The 18,857-nt window shown below is 45.6% G+C and overlaps 1 protein-coding gene across 1 annotated transcript in view; it reads left to right on the top strand.

Moving 5' to 3' along the window:
• Positions 1-4,681: 4,681 nt before the first annotated feature.
• Positions 4,682-18,857, top strand: part of SNRNP200 (small nuclear ribonucleoprotein U5 subunit 200) — a 29,402-nt gene continuing 15,226 nt past the window's right edge. Inside the window, exons 1-24 of the mRNA XM_015811529.1 lie at positions 4,682-4,726; positions 5,857-6,020; positions 6,969-7,140; positions 7,440-7,632; positions 8,120-8,175; positions 8,991-9,089; positions 9,645-9,797; positions 10,054-10,153; positions 10,465-10,601; positions 11,155-11,238; positions 11,358-11,531; positions 11,626-11,763; positions 12,041-12,196; positions 12,615-12,785; positions 13,130-13,323; positions 13,853-13,976; positions 14,136-14,285; positions 14,571-14,681; positions 15,657-15,788; positions 15,945-16,133; positions 16,839-17,036; positions 17,282-17,434; positions 18,144-18,224; positions 18,520-18,603. Coding sequence (XP_015667015.1) covers positions 4,682-4,726; positions 5,857-6,020; positions 6,969-7,140; positions 7,440-7,632; positions 8,120-8,175; positions 8,991-9,089; positions 9,645-9,797; positions 10,054-10,153; positions 10,465-10,601; positions 11,155-11,238; positions 11,358-11,531; positions 11,626-11,763; positions 12,041-12,196; positions 12,615-12,785; positions 13,130-13,323; positions 13,853-13,976; positions 14,136-14,285; positions 14,571-14,681; positions 15,657-15,788; positions 15,945-16,133; positions 16,839-17,036; positions 17,282-17,434; positions 18,144-18,224; positions 18,520-18,603 — 3,258 coding nt within the window. The remainder of the gene's footprint in view (positions 4,727-5,856; positions 6,021-6,968; positions 7,141-7,439; positions 7,633-8,119; positions 8,176-8,990; positions 9,090-9,644; positions 9,798-10,053; positions 10,154-10,464; positions 10,602-11,154; positions 11,239-11,357; positions 11,532-11,625; positions 11,764-12,040; positions 12,197-12,614; positions 12,786-13,129; positions 13,324-13,852; positions 13,977-14,135; positions 14,286-14,570; positions 14,682-15,656; positions 15,789-15,944; positions 16,134-16,838; positions 17,037-17,281; positions 17,435-18,143; positions 18,225-18,519; positions 18,604-18,857) is intronic.

The following is an 18,857-nucleotide window of genomic DNA, read 5'->3' as shown; positions in this document are numbered from 1 at the left end:
TAATAAAAAGCGCCTCTTCAAGTCCTGTGTGGGGGAAAATTAGGGTTCCCAAATAGTTTTGGTTGTTTTTTCCCCCCCTTTCTGAAGACCACGTCAGCTTCAAGTATTTTCTTAGCCCAGATCTTGCTTTGGTTGAAGGCTGTAAGCAGCCAACCATAGTCTAATTTCATCTGAATCATTCAGGCTCAGATACCCGAGATGGTTGGAATTAATTAACAAATAATCATCCTGGAAAGAGGAATTGGCAGGGCTGTTATCAGATGTTTGGAGCAGATAGAGAGGGAAAAAAACCTCACTGTTTTTAATCATCAAAGCAGAAGCTCTCAAAAAAAGGAGGAGGAACCCCCCCCCCACCAAACCTCCTCTCTACCAAGGCAGTTTTCTTCAACTTGGCCACCCCCAGGGGTGTTGGATTACAATTCCTTTCATCCTCAGCCAGCATGGCCATAACAGTCTAAGTTCAATTCAGGTAGTAAGCACCACACACAGGAAGGCTGAGCTGGAGAACACAGGCAGGTAACGAGGCAGGTAATTGGAGCCCTTTTCATCAAGGTCAACTTTAATCTCTACCCCACTTTCCCTATGAATTTCAGTTTCCCCTCCTGGATGCCCAGAAAATTCCAGGTCAGGGCCGTGAAAATGAACTAGATTCCCTGCTCTCTTCTTGGGTTGGCCCACTCCCCTAGATCACTGGACAGATCCTGTAATTAATTCAGCTTTACGAATGAGCGGTTCGCTTCCCCCTCCTTTTTCTAGGGGGCTGGAAACCAGTCCTAAGTCACATTTTCTAGTGCTGTTTCAACTTTGAACGGTCGCTAAATGAACTGTTGTAAGTCGAGGACTGCCTGTAATTTACCAGCTCCAGAGTCATTCTGAAATTGAGTTGCCTTTTGCCCTCTATTGCAAACAACGTAAAAAACAGCCAGAGCATTGCAGCCCATTTTCTCCTTTCTCTTCTGTGCTGGCTCAGGAATTCTGGGAGTTGAAGTCCACAAGTCATAAAAGAGCCAAGGTTGCCTACCCCTGTGTTAGGCGCATGAATTTCAGAACCTTCTCCTTCCGCGCAGATGAACGTGTCAGATGGTAGCCCTCTTTTTTTTTTTTAATCCCCGTAATCCATCCTTCCCCTCCAGGTGCTCCCTATGCTAGATATCTTGGTCTGACACCCCGCCCCCCCCATCACGTCTAACTAGCCTCTCTACTAATTCTGCTGTCCTTCCAAATTAAGAACGTCCTTGAAAACTATCTGGAGACCTTTAATCATGTCCTTTTTGCCTTATCCATCTCGAAGTACCGTTGATAAATTTAGAACTAATAAAAGGAGATACTTCTTCACTCAGCGTGTTGCCTGAGAGTGGAATTCACAAGAGCAGGAAACAGCCTTTGCTTCCACTGAAGTTGAAACAAGCTCTACTCCAACTATAAGCCCATAGTTATTTTCCCTAAATGTTTACTACTATGTTTTAGGATTTGCATTACTTCACTCTCTGCCATCTACCTACCTACCTACCTACCTACCTACCTACATCTATCTATCTATCTATCTATCTATCTATCTATCTATCTATCTATCTATCTATCTATCTATCTATCTATCTATCTATCTATCTATCTATCTATCTATCTATCTATCACCTATCATCTGCAGTATCATCTATCATCTATTATAATATTTTAACTACGGTATATAATATTTTTACTGTAACCAGAGCCATTTAGGGTCACAGATACGAGATTTTTTTTAAAAAAATAATAAAATGTGCCTGCAGACATTTGGAATTTTCCACGGTGAATCAACAGGGGGAGACAGGGATGTTTTATTTTTGATTGGAATCTCCTCCCCAGCGGTCCCTTTAAGGAGAGGAGAGCAAACAGCCATTCTTATTGTGTGTCTCTGGGGAGAAAAAAGTTGAGAATTACAAGATTTGGGCTGGGAAATTGGTCCAGAGGAGGAGCGTTAGGAGGAGTGAACATTCCTGCTCATTGTATCTCACTTTTAAATGCCCTCAAATATAGACCCACCATATAGATATATGGTTGCCAACACAACGTAGTCTTGCAGAAAGATCCATGTACCTCAGGGGTCTCCAGATCCATGTACCTCAGGGGTCTCCAGACATGGAAACTTTAAAACTTTTGGACTTCAACTCCCAGAATTCCCCAGCCAGCAGGAGTTGAAGTCCACAAGTCTTAAAGTTGCCAAGTTTGGAGATCCCCTATATAGCTGAACAAATTAATGGGGAAGGAAGACGAAGAAGAAGTTCCAAATTTGACTTTTCTGAGTATAAGACTATGACTACTTTGGATATGGTTTTGGTTGTTAAGTTTTCTAGGTCAACGACATTTGTTGTAATATTACAGTGCAGCAAAGGGTCTTGGTTCTTCTGGCATACTGGTTACTGTTGAATTGAGGCCTTTTGGTTACATCTAAAAATATATCTGCTGTAAACAAGTCATCAGCCTCCTGGAACAGAGTCTCTGACAGAATGTTAGGAGTGTATTTCAGTCCCACTACAAAGGAAGTGATGGTACCGTGGAACACACACAAACAGACCTTGCCCTCCTCCATCCACTTGGAAGAGGTCAGTGTGACATGTCCTCAAAGAACTCTGCTTCATTAAGATTCCTGTCTCCTCCATGCTTGGTTGCCCAACTGGGATAATCAAACATAGCATCTGAGCAAGTACACAGAGGATCAGGTAACCTGTGGCTTGCAGAGTCAGGCCACAGCCCTGGATGGACACACTTTTAAGTTCATTAGTGGGTTTTCTCAGAAGATTCAGTTATTTTCTATTTACAACATTTGCAACCTGCTTTTTCATTTTTTTTTCCAGAACAGAACAGAATAGCTTTATTGGCCAAGTGTAACTGGAAGTTCAGCTAAAAATGAATGAAAAGCTTGTCATGAACATGGATAATTAAACATCAAAAAGCAAAGACAGAGCAACAGCGGGACTAGTTAACTAGAGGTGTAGATAAACAGATACAGCCTAGTGGAACACTTAAATGCTTCTGTAAGTGGAGAATTATTATTAGGAATATGCTCTATCAGGTCACAACTTAGCAAATTTGGGTGACCACCTGGCTGATCGTGTGGTACTCTCCAGAAAGCATCCCCATGAGAACTGATGGGGATCTGGTATAGAAGGATCTCTTGGTAAACAGGATCAAAGCTGCTGATTGAGTGGCTAGGTGGTTCTGCCCAATCCTTACAAGGAAAGAAATATGTACATGAAGAGCGCAAATCACAGCGATGGACACTTAATTCATTAAGCGAAAGCAAAGCAGGGCTGGGAAGAATCAAGAGGAGAACGCTCCTATTTTCAAGCTGGAGAAGGAGATTTCAGCTCGGATGGAATATTGCATTCAGTTTTGGTCACAATATAAAAAAACATGTTAAGTGAGAAGTCCTTGCTGCTCTCTAAGCTTGGTGGTTGTTGTTGTTTTGCAAACATTTCATTACCAAACTAGGCAACATCATCAATTCATCTAGAAAGAATGCAGAGAAGAGCAACAAAGATGATTGGGGAACTGGAGGCTATATACAATGAATGCGTTTGTAGGAATTGGTGGGTAATGAAAAGAACTAGGGGTGACATGATAGCAGTGTTCCTTCCAATATTTGAGGGGCTGTCACAAAGAATCAGAATATAGGTGGAAGGGACCTTGGAGGTCTTCTAGTCCAGCCCCCCACTCAAGCAGGAGAACCTGTACCATCTCAGACAAGTGACTGTCTAGTCTCTTCTTAAAAGCCTCCAGTGATGGAGTGCCCATGATTTCTGAAGCTGTTCCACTGGTTAATTGTCCTCACTGTAAGGAAGTTTCTCCTTAATTCCAGGTTGCTTCTCTCCTTGATGAGTTTCCATCCATTGTTTCTTGTCCTGCCTTCTGGTGCTTTGGAAAATAAGTTGACCCCTTTCTTCTTTGGTTATGTAGAAGAGGGGGTGAACCTTTTTCTCCAAAGCATCCAAAAGCAGACAAGAAGTAACGGGTGGGAACCAATCAAGGAGAGATCCATCCTAGAAATAAGGAGACATTTTCTGTTATTCTTTTGATTGGTTTGCTGAACGATTCCCCTTCTCTCCCCGAGGAGGATGCCTGGGTGAGGTGCTTGGCTGCAGGTAGCCCCCATGTCACACTTTGTGCCGCAGAGGCAACCCGATTCATTATCATTATTCATTTAGTGAGAACAATTCACCAGTGGAACGACTTGCCTCCAGAAGTTGTGGGTGCCCCATCACTGGAGGCTTTTAAGAAGAGGCCGGACAGCCACTGGTCTGAAAGGATATAGTTTTTTTCCTGCCTGAGCAGGAGGTTGGACTAGAAGACCTCCAAGGTCCCTTCCAACTCTGTTGCTTTGTGATCACCGCTACCGCTGCTGTCCCTCCCTTTCAGAGGGGGGAAAAAGCGGAGCCGTCGAAAAGAACCCGCACGTCCGGGGCGCACGCAAAAGCACGTCCCCTCTAGGATCTGTCCCTCACGCTCCCGCTTCCGGGCGCCCGGAAAGAGAGGAAGGACTTCCGGAGCTGACCCGGAACCGGAAGATCCGAAACGTTCCTGCTTCCTCCCTGTGCGTGCGGGAAGCGTTGCTCGGGAAGGGGGATCCGGGCCGCCCGGAGAAGGCGAAGGAGCGACCGCGGAGAAGCGCCGGCCGAGCCGGGGAGGCCCCCGCGCAGCCGCCATGGCGGACGTGACCGCCCGGAGCCTGCAGTACGAGTACAAGGCGGTGAGTGCGGGGCCGGCTGCGGGGCTCCTCGGGCCGGGCGGGCAGGCGGCGAAACCCGCCGGGGTGGCAGTCCCGCTTCCACGGGCGGAGGAGGCCGCCTCTCCCGGGCTGGGTCTCCTCCTGGGCCCCGCCAGGGTGACGAGGGAGCCGGCCGAGCCCAGCGCGGGGCAGGGAAGGCGGAGAAGGGAGGGCAAGGCTGGGGGTAACGCTCAGGCTCATTTCAGGGCAGCCTGGAAGTCGGGACCCGGATTCCCTAGGCTTGGCAGGTAGTCCTCGGCTCAACGACCGCTCGTTTAGTGACCAAAGTTGCGACGGTGCAGGAAAAAAGGGGCTCGTGACTGTTTTTCACATTTAACGACCGTCGCAGCATCCCAGTGGGTCATGCGACTAAAACCAATGGCCATTGGTTCATATTTACGACGGCCACAGCATCCCGGGGGTCACATGATCCCCTTTTGCAACTGCAACTTTGGTTCTGACAAAGTCCGAGTAGCCAAATTCACTTAACGACCGTATTACTAACCCTAGCAGCTTCAGGGATTGACCCAACAACTCTGGCAAGAAAGAGGGTGAAATGGGGGCAAAAGTCATTCAAGGATTGTCTCGCTTAGCTATAGAAATTTTGGACTCGGTTGTGTTTGTAAGCCGAGGACTGCCTGTATTTATTTATTAAATTTTATCTGCCACCCGTCTTGTCAGAGACAACGCTGGACAGCTTGGAAACATTAAAGCTAGTACAAGTGAATAACACAATAAGTAAAAACAATAATAAATGGGTGTGTTCAGCCCTCAATTGGGGAACTTAGATGTGGATTCTTCCGCCAAGCGCGAGGTGCAATTTGGTCTTCTAAGCCGATGTTTTTGAAACCTCAACCCTGATTTAAAATTGCCAGGTTTGAAAAACCCTGTCCTAACCCACTACCGGCTTTTCTGATTCGGTGGTGATTAACTAATTTCAGGGCAACAGTAGAAAATGCCTTTGATGTAATTATAATGTAATCAATTTAGGCACTGCCTGACTGCAAATGTTAGAAGGAAATGTTTGAAATAAATTGTTGTATATCGCTCACCATCTTTCTGATCTCCCTCTTTCCTCTTTCTCTTGTCTGTCTCTGCTGCAATTCTTTCAGAACTCTAATCTTGTGCTTCAAGCTGACCGGTCCCTGATTGATCGGACCAGACGTGATGAGCCTACAGGAGAGGTCTTGTCGTTGGTTGGGAAGCTGGAGGGCACCCGGATGGGTGATAAGGCCCAAAGGACCAAACCCCAGATGCAGGAAGAGAGACGAGCAAAGTAAGCAAAGAATTGTGTATTTCTTACTCATTAATGCCATAGTTAGTTGACTGAATTCTAGAATGAGATGGATTTGACAGGTTCATCGCATCTTCTGCTTATGATACTGAGATTTCTGTTGCAAGCTGGTGTGCCAACATAGTATTTTCAGCTGAACAGAATTATAAACATTTCAAGATCATCTTCTGAGAGAGTCTGCAAAACACTGCTTTGGCACACACTAAAACTTCACCAAGATTCAGCTAGAGGTTTCTGACATTGAAGATGCTGAAGGAACAATTCTGATTAGGCAATATGAATTAATAGAAGTTGAGGACTGGGGCAGAGGAAATTTCAAACTGAGATAAAGACCTAATGAGAATGTTCCTCAGTGCATAGGAAAAGAAGATTGTTGTTGTGCTTTGAGATGATAAGGGTTAAGGTTAGGTTTGTTGATCTCAGGGAGATAGGACTTCATAATTTTAAAATACACTGACCCAATATAGCTACCAAATAGAATAATAGGGATACCAGCTATCCCATCAGCAATAAAGAATGTGTCTTTAAAAAAATCACAGATTGGTTAATGGAAGAGGAAACTATATACATTTTTGTCATAAAACGTAGCTGGGTGATACTTTTATCAGGATCGTCTAATTAATACAAAAGTGAAGACAGATTTTCAACTTCTCAATAACTTGTCATAAGAATATTGTTATCAAAAGAAAGGATTGGAGGGGGGGCGGGAATAGGAAGGATGTTGTTTAAAGAGATGGACTTCTAGTTACAGGTCAGTTCTAAAGGAGGATCCTGGACTGAATTCAGAGTAATTAAAATACTGTTCATATCAGAATAATTTTGATTGGGACAGAGAGAAAATGCACATGAAACCTCAGAATGAGCTTTCTTGACTGTACATTAGATTTTCTTGGGTCTGTCCTGCTAGCTAACCTTCCTCCTGGTTTCTAGGAGGCGCAAACGTGACGAAGACAGACATGACATAAACAAGATGAAAGGCTACACGCTGCTTTCTGAGGGTATTGATGAGATGGTAGGAATCATCTATAAACCCAAAACGAAGGAGACTCGGGAAACCTATGAAGTTTTACTGAGCTTCATTCAAGCAGCTCTTGGTGACCAGGTGAGTGAAAAGCAGGTGCTGCATTTCTCCTTTGTGAGTCCACTGGAGTTGAATGGCCAATACATTTTTAAATAGATATAAAATAAAAAATATTTTAAATAAATAAGAGATACAGCAACACTTTAAGATGATCAACTGTTTTATTTTATTTTTTTTGCTGTTTCCTGTCAGCTGGACTCATGGACTGCATGGACTCATGCAGTCCCACAAATAAGTCCCATGGTGCAGGGTCAATTTCCTCAAGATTTCATCACTTAAACTGGGCACAGAGGGAATGGTATCTATTTATTTTTTTGCAGCCTCGAGATATTCTCTGTGGAGCTGCCGATGAAGTGCTGGCTGTCCTGAAAAATGAGAAACTACGAGACAAGGAACGGCGAAAAGAAATTGACCTCTTGCTGGGGCAGACAGACGACACCCGTTACCATGTACTGGTTAATCTGGGCAAGAAGATCACAGATTATGGGGGAGACAAGGAGATCCAGAATATGGGTATAATCTGCAGCCTCACTTCCTTTTAGTGTAGTCTGATTTCTGTGGGTCTTTTTTTTTTTATTTAACAGGATGTGGTCGTGAGAGGTTGCATGTACACATTCTGTTTACCTTATTGTTTGCTGCTGAGGGCTAGGGATGGGTGGGCCAGGGGCATTTCTTGTCACAAAAGCCCCAAAGCTTCCAAAAAGCTGTAACCAAATCACTGCAGTTATTAAGTTAGTAACACGGTTGTTATTAACTTCCCCATTAACTATGCTTGGCAGAAGGTCACAGAAAGGGATTGCGTGACCCCGGGACGCTGCAACTGTCATAAATACCAGCCAGTTGCCAAGCGTCTGAATTTTGATCACGTGACCACGTGAAAAACAAGAAGTTTTTTTTTCAACGCTGTTGTAACTTTGAACGGTCACTCAATGAACGGTTCTAAGTCAAGGGCTACTTGCCCCTGTTTCTCCTTACTGGGACCTTTTGTTCTCTTTTGCAGATGACAACATTGACGAGACTTACGGAGTGAATGTACAGTTTGAGTCTGACGAAGAGGTGAGCACAGAGGCTGCTGTACAATGTCAGGAGACCCCTAACATTTATGCGTGTGGCCTTGTTCGAGGTTGCATAGTCAATTGTTTCTTCCTGTTAAAGGATGGGCTGCATTGTTGTTCTCTCTTTTTTCCCCCAAGGAGCACAAGGCAGCATATGCCATTTCCAGTTTACCCATCCCACAAATCTTATCAGCTGGATCAGACTAAGAATGAGACTGGCTAATCCAAAATTATCCAGCGACCTTAAGGCAGGGGTAGGCAACCTTGGCTCTTTTATGACACATGGACTTCAACTCCCAGAATTCCTGAGCCAGCTATACTGGCTGAGGAATTCTGGGAGTTGAATTCTGGGAGTTGAAGTCCATGCGTCATAAAAGGGCCAAGGTTGCCTACCCCTGCCTTAAGGGCTGAATAAATTTCAGCTTGCAGAGCTCACATCCATCACACCATCTTTGCCTTCTACTTTTCCAATGTGCAGCCTTTCTAGTCCACTTTTTGAAATGCCTGTGGTGTACACTTTGGGGGGGGGGGGGTACCTACAAGCCAGTGTAATTTCCACCTTGCCCTTTATTAGAGACCAATGGGGATACCGAGGATGAGTGATTCCTGAACTTTTGGGTTAGGGAAACCTACTCCATTCTAGCTAGGATTCGGCATTACGTAAACCCTCGATTGCGTGTTGGGGTTGTGCTCTTCTCTGCTACCTGAATGACGCCCCTGTTTGTCAGTGGCCTCTCCAGTGCTCGTCACGTCCCTGGGAGAAAGAGGACTTGTTCTCGAAGGGACTGTTAAGTAAGAGCCATTGTGCACCGACAGGAGGGCGACGAGGACGTCTATGGCGAAGTGCGGGACGAAGCCTCTGACGAAGACCTGGAAGGCGATGAAGCGGTCGTTCGCTGCACCCTCTCGGCCAACGTGAGTCCCCGGGGAAGCAGGCTTGGTTCAGTTTGATCCAATGGGAGACTTTTTCAGCTTTGACCTGAAAAATCCTGACAGCGGGGGAAAGGTCTGAATAACAAATAATAATAAAGGTCTGGATGCAGGTAGTCCTTGACTTACGACCCCAATGAAGTGCTAGACTTCCATTGCTAAACAAGACAGTGGCTAAGTGAGTTTTGCCCGCTTTTACGACCTTTCTTGCCACAGTTTTAAGGGAATCACAGTTGTTAGCAACACAGTTCTGAAGTGAATCTGGCTTCCCCCATTGACTTTGCTCGTCAAGACAGTTGCAAAAGGGGGTCACGTGACCCGGGGACCCTGCATGCTAGTTGCCAAGGGGCTGAATTTTGATCCTGCGATGACAGGGATGCTACGACAGTCACTGAACAGAGCTTGTGAGTTGAGGACTCCCTGCAGTGCTTTCTAGTTCAGGAAGAACTGGAGAGGCTCACTATTAGTGGTTGTGGCACCTTCGGGCTCTGCGGTGTTTTTAGCCCCGCTCCCGCAGCAAGTAAGGCTTTTTCTCCGCAGCTGGTGGCTTCCGGTGAGCTGATGAGCTCCAAGAAGAAAGACCTGCATCCCAGAGACATCGACGCCTTCTGGCTCCAACGCCAGCTGAGCCGTTTCTACGACGACGCCATCGTGTCCCAGAAAAAGGCAGACGAAGTGCTGGAGATTTTGAAGGTGTGCTGCTTGCTGGACCCTGGTGGTCTGATCCTGCTTTTGCTTGGGGGTGTGTGTGAAATGAGTGGCTCTGTCTGGCCTACCGCGATTTGAATTCTCCATATAAGATGAAATTGTTACAGACAGACAGCAAGCTGTCATGTGTCTGAAGAATATTCAATATTAGCAGAATATATTGAATATCAAGAATATTCAATATTCAATATTAGCAGCGTTGACACAAGCTCTATCCGTTTTCCTCGTTTCCTTCCCCCAGACGGCCAGCGATGACCGAGAGTGTGAGAATCAGCTGGTCCTGCTCTTGGGTTTTAACACATTTGACTTTATTAAAGTCCTGAGACAACACAGAATGATGAGTGAGTATTTGTCGTCGGAATGGGGAATGCTACTTTCTGGGACTTGAAAGAGTTGACTGCTTCTCACAAAAGGTCATTTGAGATATATAGCAGAGGAGAGTTGGGTTTTTCCTATTTCCACCCAGCTCAAGTTTTCAAGAATCTATTTGGCTCTTCTGAAAACAATCAATCAATCAGAATAGAGCTGGAAGGGACCTGGGAGGTCTTCTAGTCGAACCCCCTGCTCAACCCTTCCCTGTGTGAGCATTTATATTTATGTCCTTGCCTTTGTGGCTGTGCCACGTGCAACTGGTGTTTTGCTTTCTTGCTAGTCCTCTACTGTAGTCTCCTGGCAAGTGCTCAGAGCGAAGCCGAGAAGGAGAGGATTATGGGAAAGATGGAGTCAGACCCCGAGTTGTCCAAATTCCTGTATCAGCTGCATGAAACTGAGAAGGAAGATTTGATCCGGGTAAGAAATGGATCGTAACGATGAGTGGAGGAGTCTTGTGAAAAGGATGGTTGCGCCAAGGCAGGCTAATCCAGAACCAATATTGACTTTACAGGCTGCACTGCGTAGCTTATGGTTTGTGTGTAGAGCATTGCTACGTTAAGAAAGGTGCAGGATTTAAATGCTTGCAAAAGAAATGACTATTCATTTAATATTGCAGCCTTCTAACCTCTACCGTTTTGTTTTCTCATCTGTGTAAGTTTCTGCGTCCCTATACATTGAGTGACTAAACTATGCAATTGTCTGCCGTAATTATAAAATGAGCCTGATAGTTCATTGGGGCTTATTCCTTGGGAAGGTTATCTAAGATTATAGCCTTAACTGACTGAAAGTCACAAATATTTGCTGTTGGCAAAACAGAAGCTTCCGAGACCCTCCCACTCACCCCCCACCAAAAAAAATCCCCCTTCAGATGAGAATGGTGTTTAGTTTTTGTTTTGTTTTTTAAAGATCTTTCTGCCATTCCTTGCTAGAATTAAGATTAAACCAACTTGTCTTTGTCTTCCTCTTTTAGGAAGAACGCTGTCGCCGTGAGCGTGTCCGTCAGTCCCGCATGGACACTGACCTGGAGACCATGGATCTGGACCAAGGAGGGGAGGTAACTTGGTGGATAAAGCGGCTTGAGGGAACTGCAGGCTGGCTGGTGCCTCAATTTCCTCTCCCTGCCTAAAGTCCTCTTCCAGTGAGGTTTGCCTCAGTTGTCTTCTTCCATCCCAGGCCCTGGCTCCTCGGCAAGTGTTGGACCTGGAGGACCTCGTGTTTGCCCAAGGAAGCCACTTCATGGCCAACAAGCGATGCCAACTGCCGGATGGCTCTTTCCGCAAGCAGCGCAAAGGCTACGAGGAAGTTCACGTCCCTGCCCTTAAGCCCAAGCCCTTTGGGTCGGACGAGGTGGGTCCCCCCTCTCATTTCCCTTCTGGGCCTCTGGTTTGTCAACTTCGCCTCATCACGGTCCTTTCTCTTCTTCCTCCCTCCTCTTCCTCAGCAACTCGTTCCCGTGGAGAAGCTGCCCAAATACGCACAGGCTGGATTTGAAGGGTTCAAAACGCTCAACAGGATTCAGAGCAAACTCTACCGGGCTGCGCTCGAGACGGACATGAATCTGCTCCTGTGTGCGCCCACGGCAAGTGTCGCCTCTCTCTTTCCCTGTCTGAGTTTCTCCCCACTGAGATCCCCCTTGATGGGCTGGGTTAAAAGCACACCCCGCTCTCTCTCATCCCCACCCAGAGTAGCTCTTGTGAGAGTTGTGGTCCAGAACACCTGGAAGGCCAAGGCTGCTGCTCTCTGCTTTGTTTCTGAATATTTGGTTAGAGGGTGGTCTGCGTGCTCCATGGGGAAGGGGTTGGGAGGGCCAGCCAGAATGAGGATTTGCTGCTCTGACTCTCTCTCTCCTAATCCAGGGTGCAGGGAAGACCAACGTGGCTTTGATGTGCATGCTGCGTGAGATCGGAAAGCACATCAATCTCGACGGGACAATCAACATCGACGACTTCAAAATTATCTACATTGCACCCATGAGGTCCTTAGTGCAGGAGATGGTGGGCAGCTTTGGAAAGGTCAGAAGAGTTAATTCTGAGTTTGTAGTAGACAGGCACACAAGTCAGCACAGCTGGGACTAGGGGAGGCCACCAGTTGTGCTAAGACCAACTATATTTCATATTTACTTCATTATTTTATGACATTGGTGGCTCGCCCAAATTTTAATGGACTTTAGTTGGCCTAAAAAGTCCAAAAAAACGCACTAAAGCCAATATAAAAACACAGAAATCAACACTCAAAATTCCTGGTACATCACTTAGTTGGGGCCAAAATAGCTGTTGGGGCAGTTCTGCTTTAGTCAAGGAACTTTATTGTGGTGTCTTGAGAAGTGCTGCTTTGATCTGTTTTTGAAACGAATGTGAAATTGTTTCAGAAATGTCTATTTAAAAGTGTGGGCTGTTTGTTACTAAGTGTCGGTTTCCTTCCTCCTCGTAGCGCTTGGCCACTTACGGCATCACCGTGGCTGAGCTGACTGGTGACCACCAGTTGTGCAAGGAAGAAATCAATGCTACCCAGATCATCGTCTGCACCCCGGAGAAATGGGACATCATCACGCGCAAAGGAGGGGAGCGCACCTACACCCAGTTGGTGCGCCTCATTATCTTGGTGAGTTGGTCCTCAAGCTTCTGGCTGGAACCAGACAGCACCCAGGGCAGTGTGGTCCATTGGAATAGCAGTAGCATGTAGACTTATATACCACTTCACAGTGCTTTACAGCCCTCTCTAAGTGCTTTCCTGAGTCAGCCTCTTGCCCCCAACCATCTGGGGCCTCATTTCACCCACCTGGGAAGGATGGAAGGCTGAGTCAACCTGGTCAGGATCAAACTCCTGGCAGTAGGGCAGAGTCAGCCTGCAATACTGCCTTCTAACCACTGTGCCACCATTGCTCTTGGCAATGATACTTCTCTTGGTTTGCTGTGCATGAAAGTCACACTTTCTCCTCTGGGCAGGATGAGATCCACCTCCTCCATGACGACCGGGGCCCAGTTCTGGAAGCCTTGGTGGCCAGAACCATCCGCAACATCGAGATGACTCAGGAGGACGTCCGGCTGGTTGGGCTCAGTGCCACCCTGCCAAACTACGAGGATGTGGCTACCTTCCTGAGGGTGGAGCCTACCAAAGGACTGTTCTACTTTGATAACAGGTATTTGGCAGAAGGCAGGGAGTTATGTTGAATGGTTACTGAGTATTATGCAGTGCGTCATTGGTGACACCTGTCTGTCTAGCAGATCTCTAAACTGCCCAATTACAGACAATTCTGGGTAGCTTGACCCACAGAAGCTTTGCAATCCACAATACCCAGTGGATCATGTTTTGCGAAAGGGTCACTCATTAAAATGCAAATCAATTTATAACTTTTTTGAAATGTGTTTTTCTAGATTTTTGTTGTTATTCCGACTCTCACTGTTAAAATAAACCTACCAATAAAATTAGACTGATCATTTCTTTGTCAGTGGGCAAACATACAAAATCAGCAGGGGATCAAATAATTCTTTCCCTCACTAAATCCTGAGAAATATAATATTGGTTGCCATGTTCTGCGTTGACAACAGAACAAGGAATTGTACCAAGTATGTCTTGGATATAAACACATTTTTACATCTCTAATTTAAGATTTACAAGGCTAGCTGCTGTCGTCTTCGTCTCTCTTAATCCTGCCTGTCTCCTCGCAGCTTTCGGCCAGTCCCTCTGGAGCAGACCTATGTGGGAATTACAGAGAAAAAAGCCATCAAGCGCTTTCAGATTATGAACGAAATCGTGTATGAGAAAATCATGGAGCATGCTGGGAAGAACCAGGTACGATGGATTGGACTTCCTTCCGTTTCCCCATACATTTAATCTTTCTGCTATTAAGGGATAGCAAAACTTCGGCTCGCTCTAGTGTTCTTCATTGCAAGCTCAGTGCCGCTGTGGGCGATTCTGATTAATGGTTTTGTCTCTGATGTTTGAAACCAGGTGCTCGTGTTCGTCCACTCCAGAAAGGAGACGGGCAAGACGGCGCGAGCCATCAGAGATATGTGTCTGGAGAAAGACACGCTGGGCCTCTTCCTGCGAGAGGGCTCTGCTTCCACGGAGGTCCTGAGGACCGAGGCAGAGCAATGCAAGGTATTTATTTTCCAACACAATACCCAAGATAGAAGATAGAGCCATATTTCTAAAAGATGCAGCTTTTGCCCTTTTTAAAACTTTTAACAGAGGATCGTACTTGTTTCTTCTTATCAGCCAAAGTCATCCTATGCCTTGGATTGGCACACTCAGCAAACCTCCACGAGCCCTCTGAGGGGTGGTGGGCACCTAGAAAATACTTTATGCCTTTTTCCAAATGTTGCAATCATTGGGAAGAATTTTCTTCTTAGTTTTCTAACCACGTCGCTCTTTTCTCCCTTGCAGAATTTGGAGCTGAAAGACTTGCTGCCCTATGGATTTGCCATTCACCACGCCGGCATGACCAGGGTGGATCGGACACTGGTGGAAGATCTGTTTGCAGATAAGCATATTCAGGCACGGCAGCCCTTCCTGGAATAATGAATTCCCTGTTGTTGAAGGCCTTAAAATACTTAAAAGGCAAAGAAGGCTCAGAATATAGTTGCATTGTCTGGGGGCTACTGTAGATTTTTGTTCTCAGGGAAGATTAGAGGTTAAGGCAGTGTTTCTCAACCTTGACAATTTTAAGGCATGTGGACTTCAACTCCCAGAATTCCACAGCCAGCAATGCTGGCTGTGGAATTCTGGGAGTTGAAGTCCACATGCCTTAAAATTGTCAAGGTTGAGAAACACTGGGTTAAGGGCTGTTCTATTCCCCCTGGGCAGAGGTAGGCAACCTCGGCTCTTTTATGACTCATGGATTTCAACTCCCAGAATTCCTGACTCGAGAATTCTGGGAGTTGAAGTCCATGAGTCATAAAAGAGCCAAGGTTGCCTACCTCTGGGGGATGAGTATTTTACTACGGGTGGTCCTTGACTTACGACTACAGTTGGGGGCCGGGATTCCCATTGCTAAGCAAGCTGGTGTTTAAGCGGGTCATGCCCAATTTTACGGCCTTTTTGCCATGGTGGTTAAGCAAATCAATGCATTTGTTAAGGGAATCATGTTGTTCAGTGATCGAGTCTGGCTTCCTCCATTGACTTTGCGTGTCGGAAACCGACTGGGAAGGTTGCAAGTGACCGTGTGACCCCAGGACACCGGCACCCTCATAAATAAATGCCTGGATTTTGATCACATGACCGTGCAACCATTCATAAGCATGAGGCCTGATTGCCAGTCGATTTTTTTGAGCGCCATTGCTAAACAGTTATAACTCGACTACCTATCCTAGTTGTAAATTTCACGTGTAAAAATTAAATTATGTGTGTGATTAAAATTAATTATTGCAAAGACAGCTCGAACTGGGCTTTTGCTGATGTATTTTACACAGATATTAGAAGCTGTGTTAGATCTAATCTTTTTTCATCTCTTGGGCATTCTTCTCTTTACAGGTTCTGGTCTCCACGGCAACCTTAGCTTGGGGTGTTAACCTCCCTGCTCACACGGTCATCATCAAAGGGACGCAGGTGTACAGCCCTGAGAAAGGCCGCTGGACTGAGCTGGGTGCCCTGGACATCTTGCAGGTAAATCCTGCTCAGGAGTTAAACGCTCCAGAATGCAGTGCCTTTAAATATTCAGAGCTCCTTTCGTCCCATCACAAGAGATTTGTCTGGCGTGCTTAAAACCCCATACCAGGTCCTCTGCTTGTATCTCAAGATGTGGTGGTGTGTTTTGTTTAGATGCTGGGTCGTGCTGGAAGACCTCAGTACGACACGAAGGGCGAGGGGATCCTCATCACGTCCCACGGCGAGCTGCAGTACTACCTCTCCCTTCTCAACCAGCAGCTTCCTATCGAGAGCCAGATGGTGGCCAAGCTCCCAGATATGCTAAATGCAGAGGTTGTGCTGGGGAACGTCCAGAACGCAAAGGTGAGGACGGGGTGCCCATATCTGGCTACTCTGGAAATATTCCTAGGTTGGCAGCCTTGGCACATTATATACATGAAAATAAGAAAATAAAAGTTGGCACTCTGGGTGGCTTTCAGTGGGTTGTAAACAAAAGCAAAAGCAGAAATAAAAGCATTTGTGCCAGGGGACTGCCCCACACTCAATAATAATAATGATAATAATAATAATAATAATAATAATAATAATAATAATAATAATAATAATAATAATAATAATAGTAGTAGTAGTAGTAGTAGTAGTAAAGTTGGAAGGGACCTTGAAGGTCATCTAGTCCAACCCCCTGCTCAGGCAGGAAACCCTACACCATTTCAGACAAATGGCTGTCCAGTCTCTTCTTAAAAACTTCCAGAGTTGGAGCATTCACCGCTTCTGGAGGCAGGTTGTTCCACTGGTTAATTGTTCTCACTGTCAGGAAGTTTCTCCTTAGTTCAAGATTTCTTCTACTTGACCGTTGCCTTGGTTGTGCTCTTCTTTCTATTCCTCAAGGCCATTCCTTATATCCTCTCTGCTCTCTCACTTTTTTTTTCTTTTAGTAGTAATCTATGAGCCTATTCTCCACATTGTACTGGTTTTCAGAGCAGGAGCTGTTGGTGCCATTTCATTCTCCGGCCCTTGTAGCATTTCAGAGATTAATAGTCCCTCTGCTTCCTATTTGGGCTGTTGCAGGATGCAGTGAACTGGCTTGGCTACACTTACCTCTACATACGGATGCTGAGGTCTCCAAATCTCTACGGCATCTCCCACGACGACATGAAAGGAGACCCGTTGCTGGACCAGCGCCGGTTGGACTTGGTGCACACAGCAGCCCTGATGCTGGACAAAAACAATTTGGTCAAATACGATAAGAAGACTGGGAATTTCCAGGTTAGTACAGAGATGTTCAGATTCCTTTGCCTGAGCAAATTCTGACAGCCTCTATTAATGAATAATCCCTTGTGTTGGTGATTGGCGAAGAGCTGGCTCAGGAATTCTGGGAGTTGAAGTCCACGAGTCATAAAAGAGCCAAGGTTGCCTACCCCTGCTTTAGAACAACAACATTGCAATGCATAGCTCTGTGTACAATGGATTCTTCCCTTCCCCAATCATTCTTCTCCCTCCCTCCCTCCCAGGTGACCGAGCTGGGCCGCATTGCCAGCCACTACTACATCACCAACGAGACCATACAAACTTACAATCAGCTGCTCAAGCCCACCTTGAGTGAGATTGAACTCTTCCGCGTCTTCTCTCTGTCCTCCGAGTTCAAGAACATCACCGTGAGAGAGGTATGAAGTCAGAGGGGACATTTCCTTCCTGTCAATCTGCTATCTTCATCCTTTGGCTAATATTGGGACAGTCACATTTGCAACTCCTCCAGTATTTTTGCATCGCTCAAGAGCTTTCTCAAACTCTTGCTTTTATTAGGGGGGGAGGAGATTATTACTACCTTAGTTTCGGCACTTGTTTTCCATTTTTCAGGGTTTAAAATAGTTTTGAATGTTCACATTAGAGCTATTGTTGCTTAGCTCACTTCGTAAAAATAAATGTGCCCATTTCTAAATGTCTGGCATTCTAGCTGTCCCTCCACAAGAACCTCAGTTCTTTCATTATTTTTTTTTTAAATAGAATCTAGCCACAATTTTTGCTTTCAAGCGTAGCCCTTTGTTGCTCACTTTTTACCTTTGGAAATTAATTGTCTTAACCTGGGTAGATGTATGGGTGATTTGCAGTAATTCACCCGTCACCTTAGCCAGTTGATTCCCAAATTACAGCCAAATTATACTGCTGAAAGGAAAAAGTGGATCAGAAAAGCTCCATCCTTGGAACTAAATTCTGGACTCAACACTCTTTATTGTTAACACAGTGAGTCTCACCCACCAGATTCCAGTTGATGGGACTCTAATAAAAATAAAGCTCTTTTTTCTTGTTCAAGGTCTGTCCACTCTAGCGTGACAGAGGTGATTCACTTCTCATTTCCCCCCCTTATCTTTGCAGGAAGAGAAACTGGAACTTCAGAAGCTGCTTGAGAGGGTCCCGATTCCAGTGAAAGAGAGCATTGAGGAGCCAAGCGCTAAGGTAAGTCTTTCCAAGTCCTGTGGGAAAGTCTGGATTTTGCTTTTATTACATAGTGCATGTCTATTTTTAGTCTATTCACACACATTGCCAAGTACCTAGAAGACCGAATGGGAGATTTCAGATGAATAAGCAATATATTCTAGTTGGTTTTGATTGCTGCAGCCTTTCCCAAGTGTGAGGCTGGAGTCCAAAATTAAGAAAATTCCCTTTAAAAAACCCAAACAGTATCTCCCCTGCTAGGGACAGAAGGAAGGACATGTTCTTGGGAGAGTGCTAAGTTCCTTTTCTCTCCTAGATCAACGTGCTCCTCCAAGCGTTTATCTCTCAGCTGAAACTGGAAGGCTTCGCCCTCATGGCGGACATGGTCTACGTCACCCAGGTGAGCCACAGTTCCAAGATAATTTGATGCCTCCGTGGTTGGGGGTGGCTGTCCTAGTGCTGGAGAAGACTATCCCACGTTTTCAGGATCCTTGTGGAATCTGAAGATTTGGTTTTTTTTTCTACTTCACGAAATTAAAAATCATAAAGCCTTTGGTGGACTAGATTCCAGTTTGTCTGAACCATCTCTTGATTGTCCAAGGGTGTTAGAGAAGGAGGAATGCTCCTCCATATGATGGGATGGGATCCTCAGAT

Source organism: Protobothrops mucrosquamatus, unplaced genomic scaffold, assembly GCF_001527695.2.
Source record: "Protobothrops mucrosquamatus isolate PMUCROS unplaced genomic scaffold, P.Mucros_1.0 scaffold_50, whole genome shotgun sequence".
Lineage (NCBI taxonomy): Eukaryota > Metazoa > Chordata > Lepidosauria > Squamata > Viperidae > Protobothrops > Protobothrops mucrosquamatus.
Note: the sequence above shows the minus strand (reverse complement) of the source record. Positions and strands in the feature narration are given on the sequence as shown.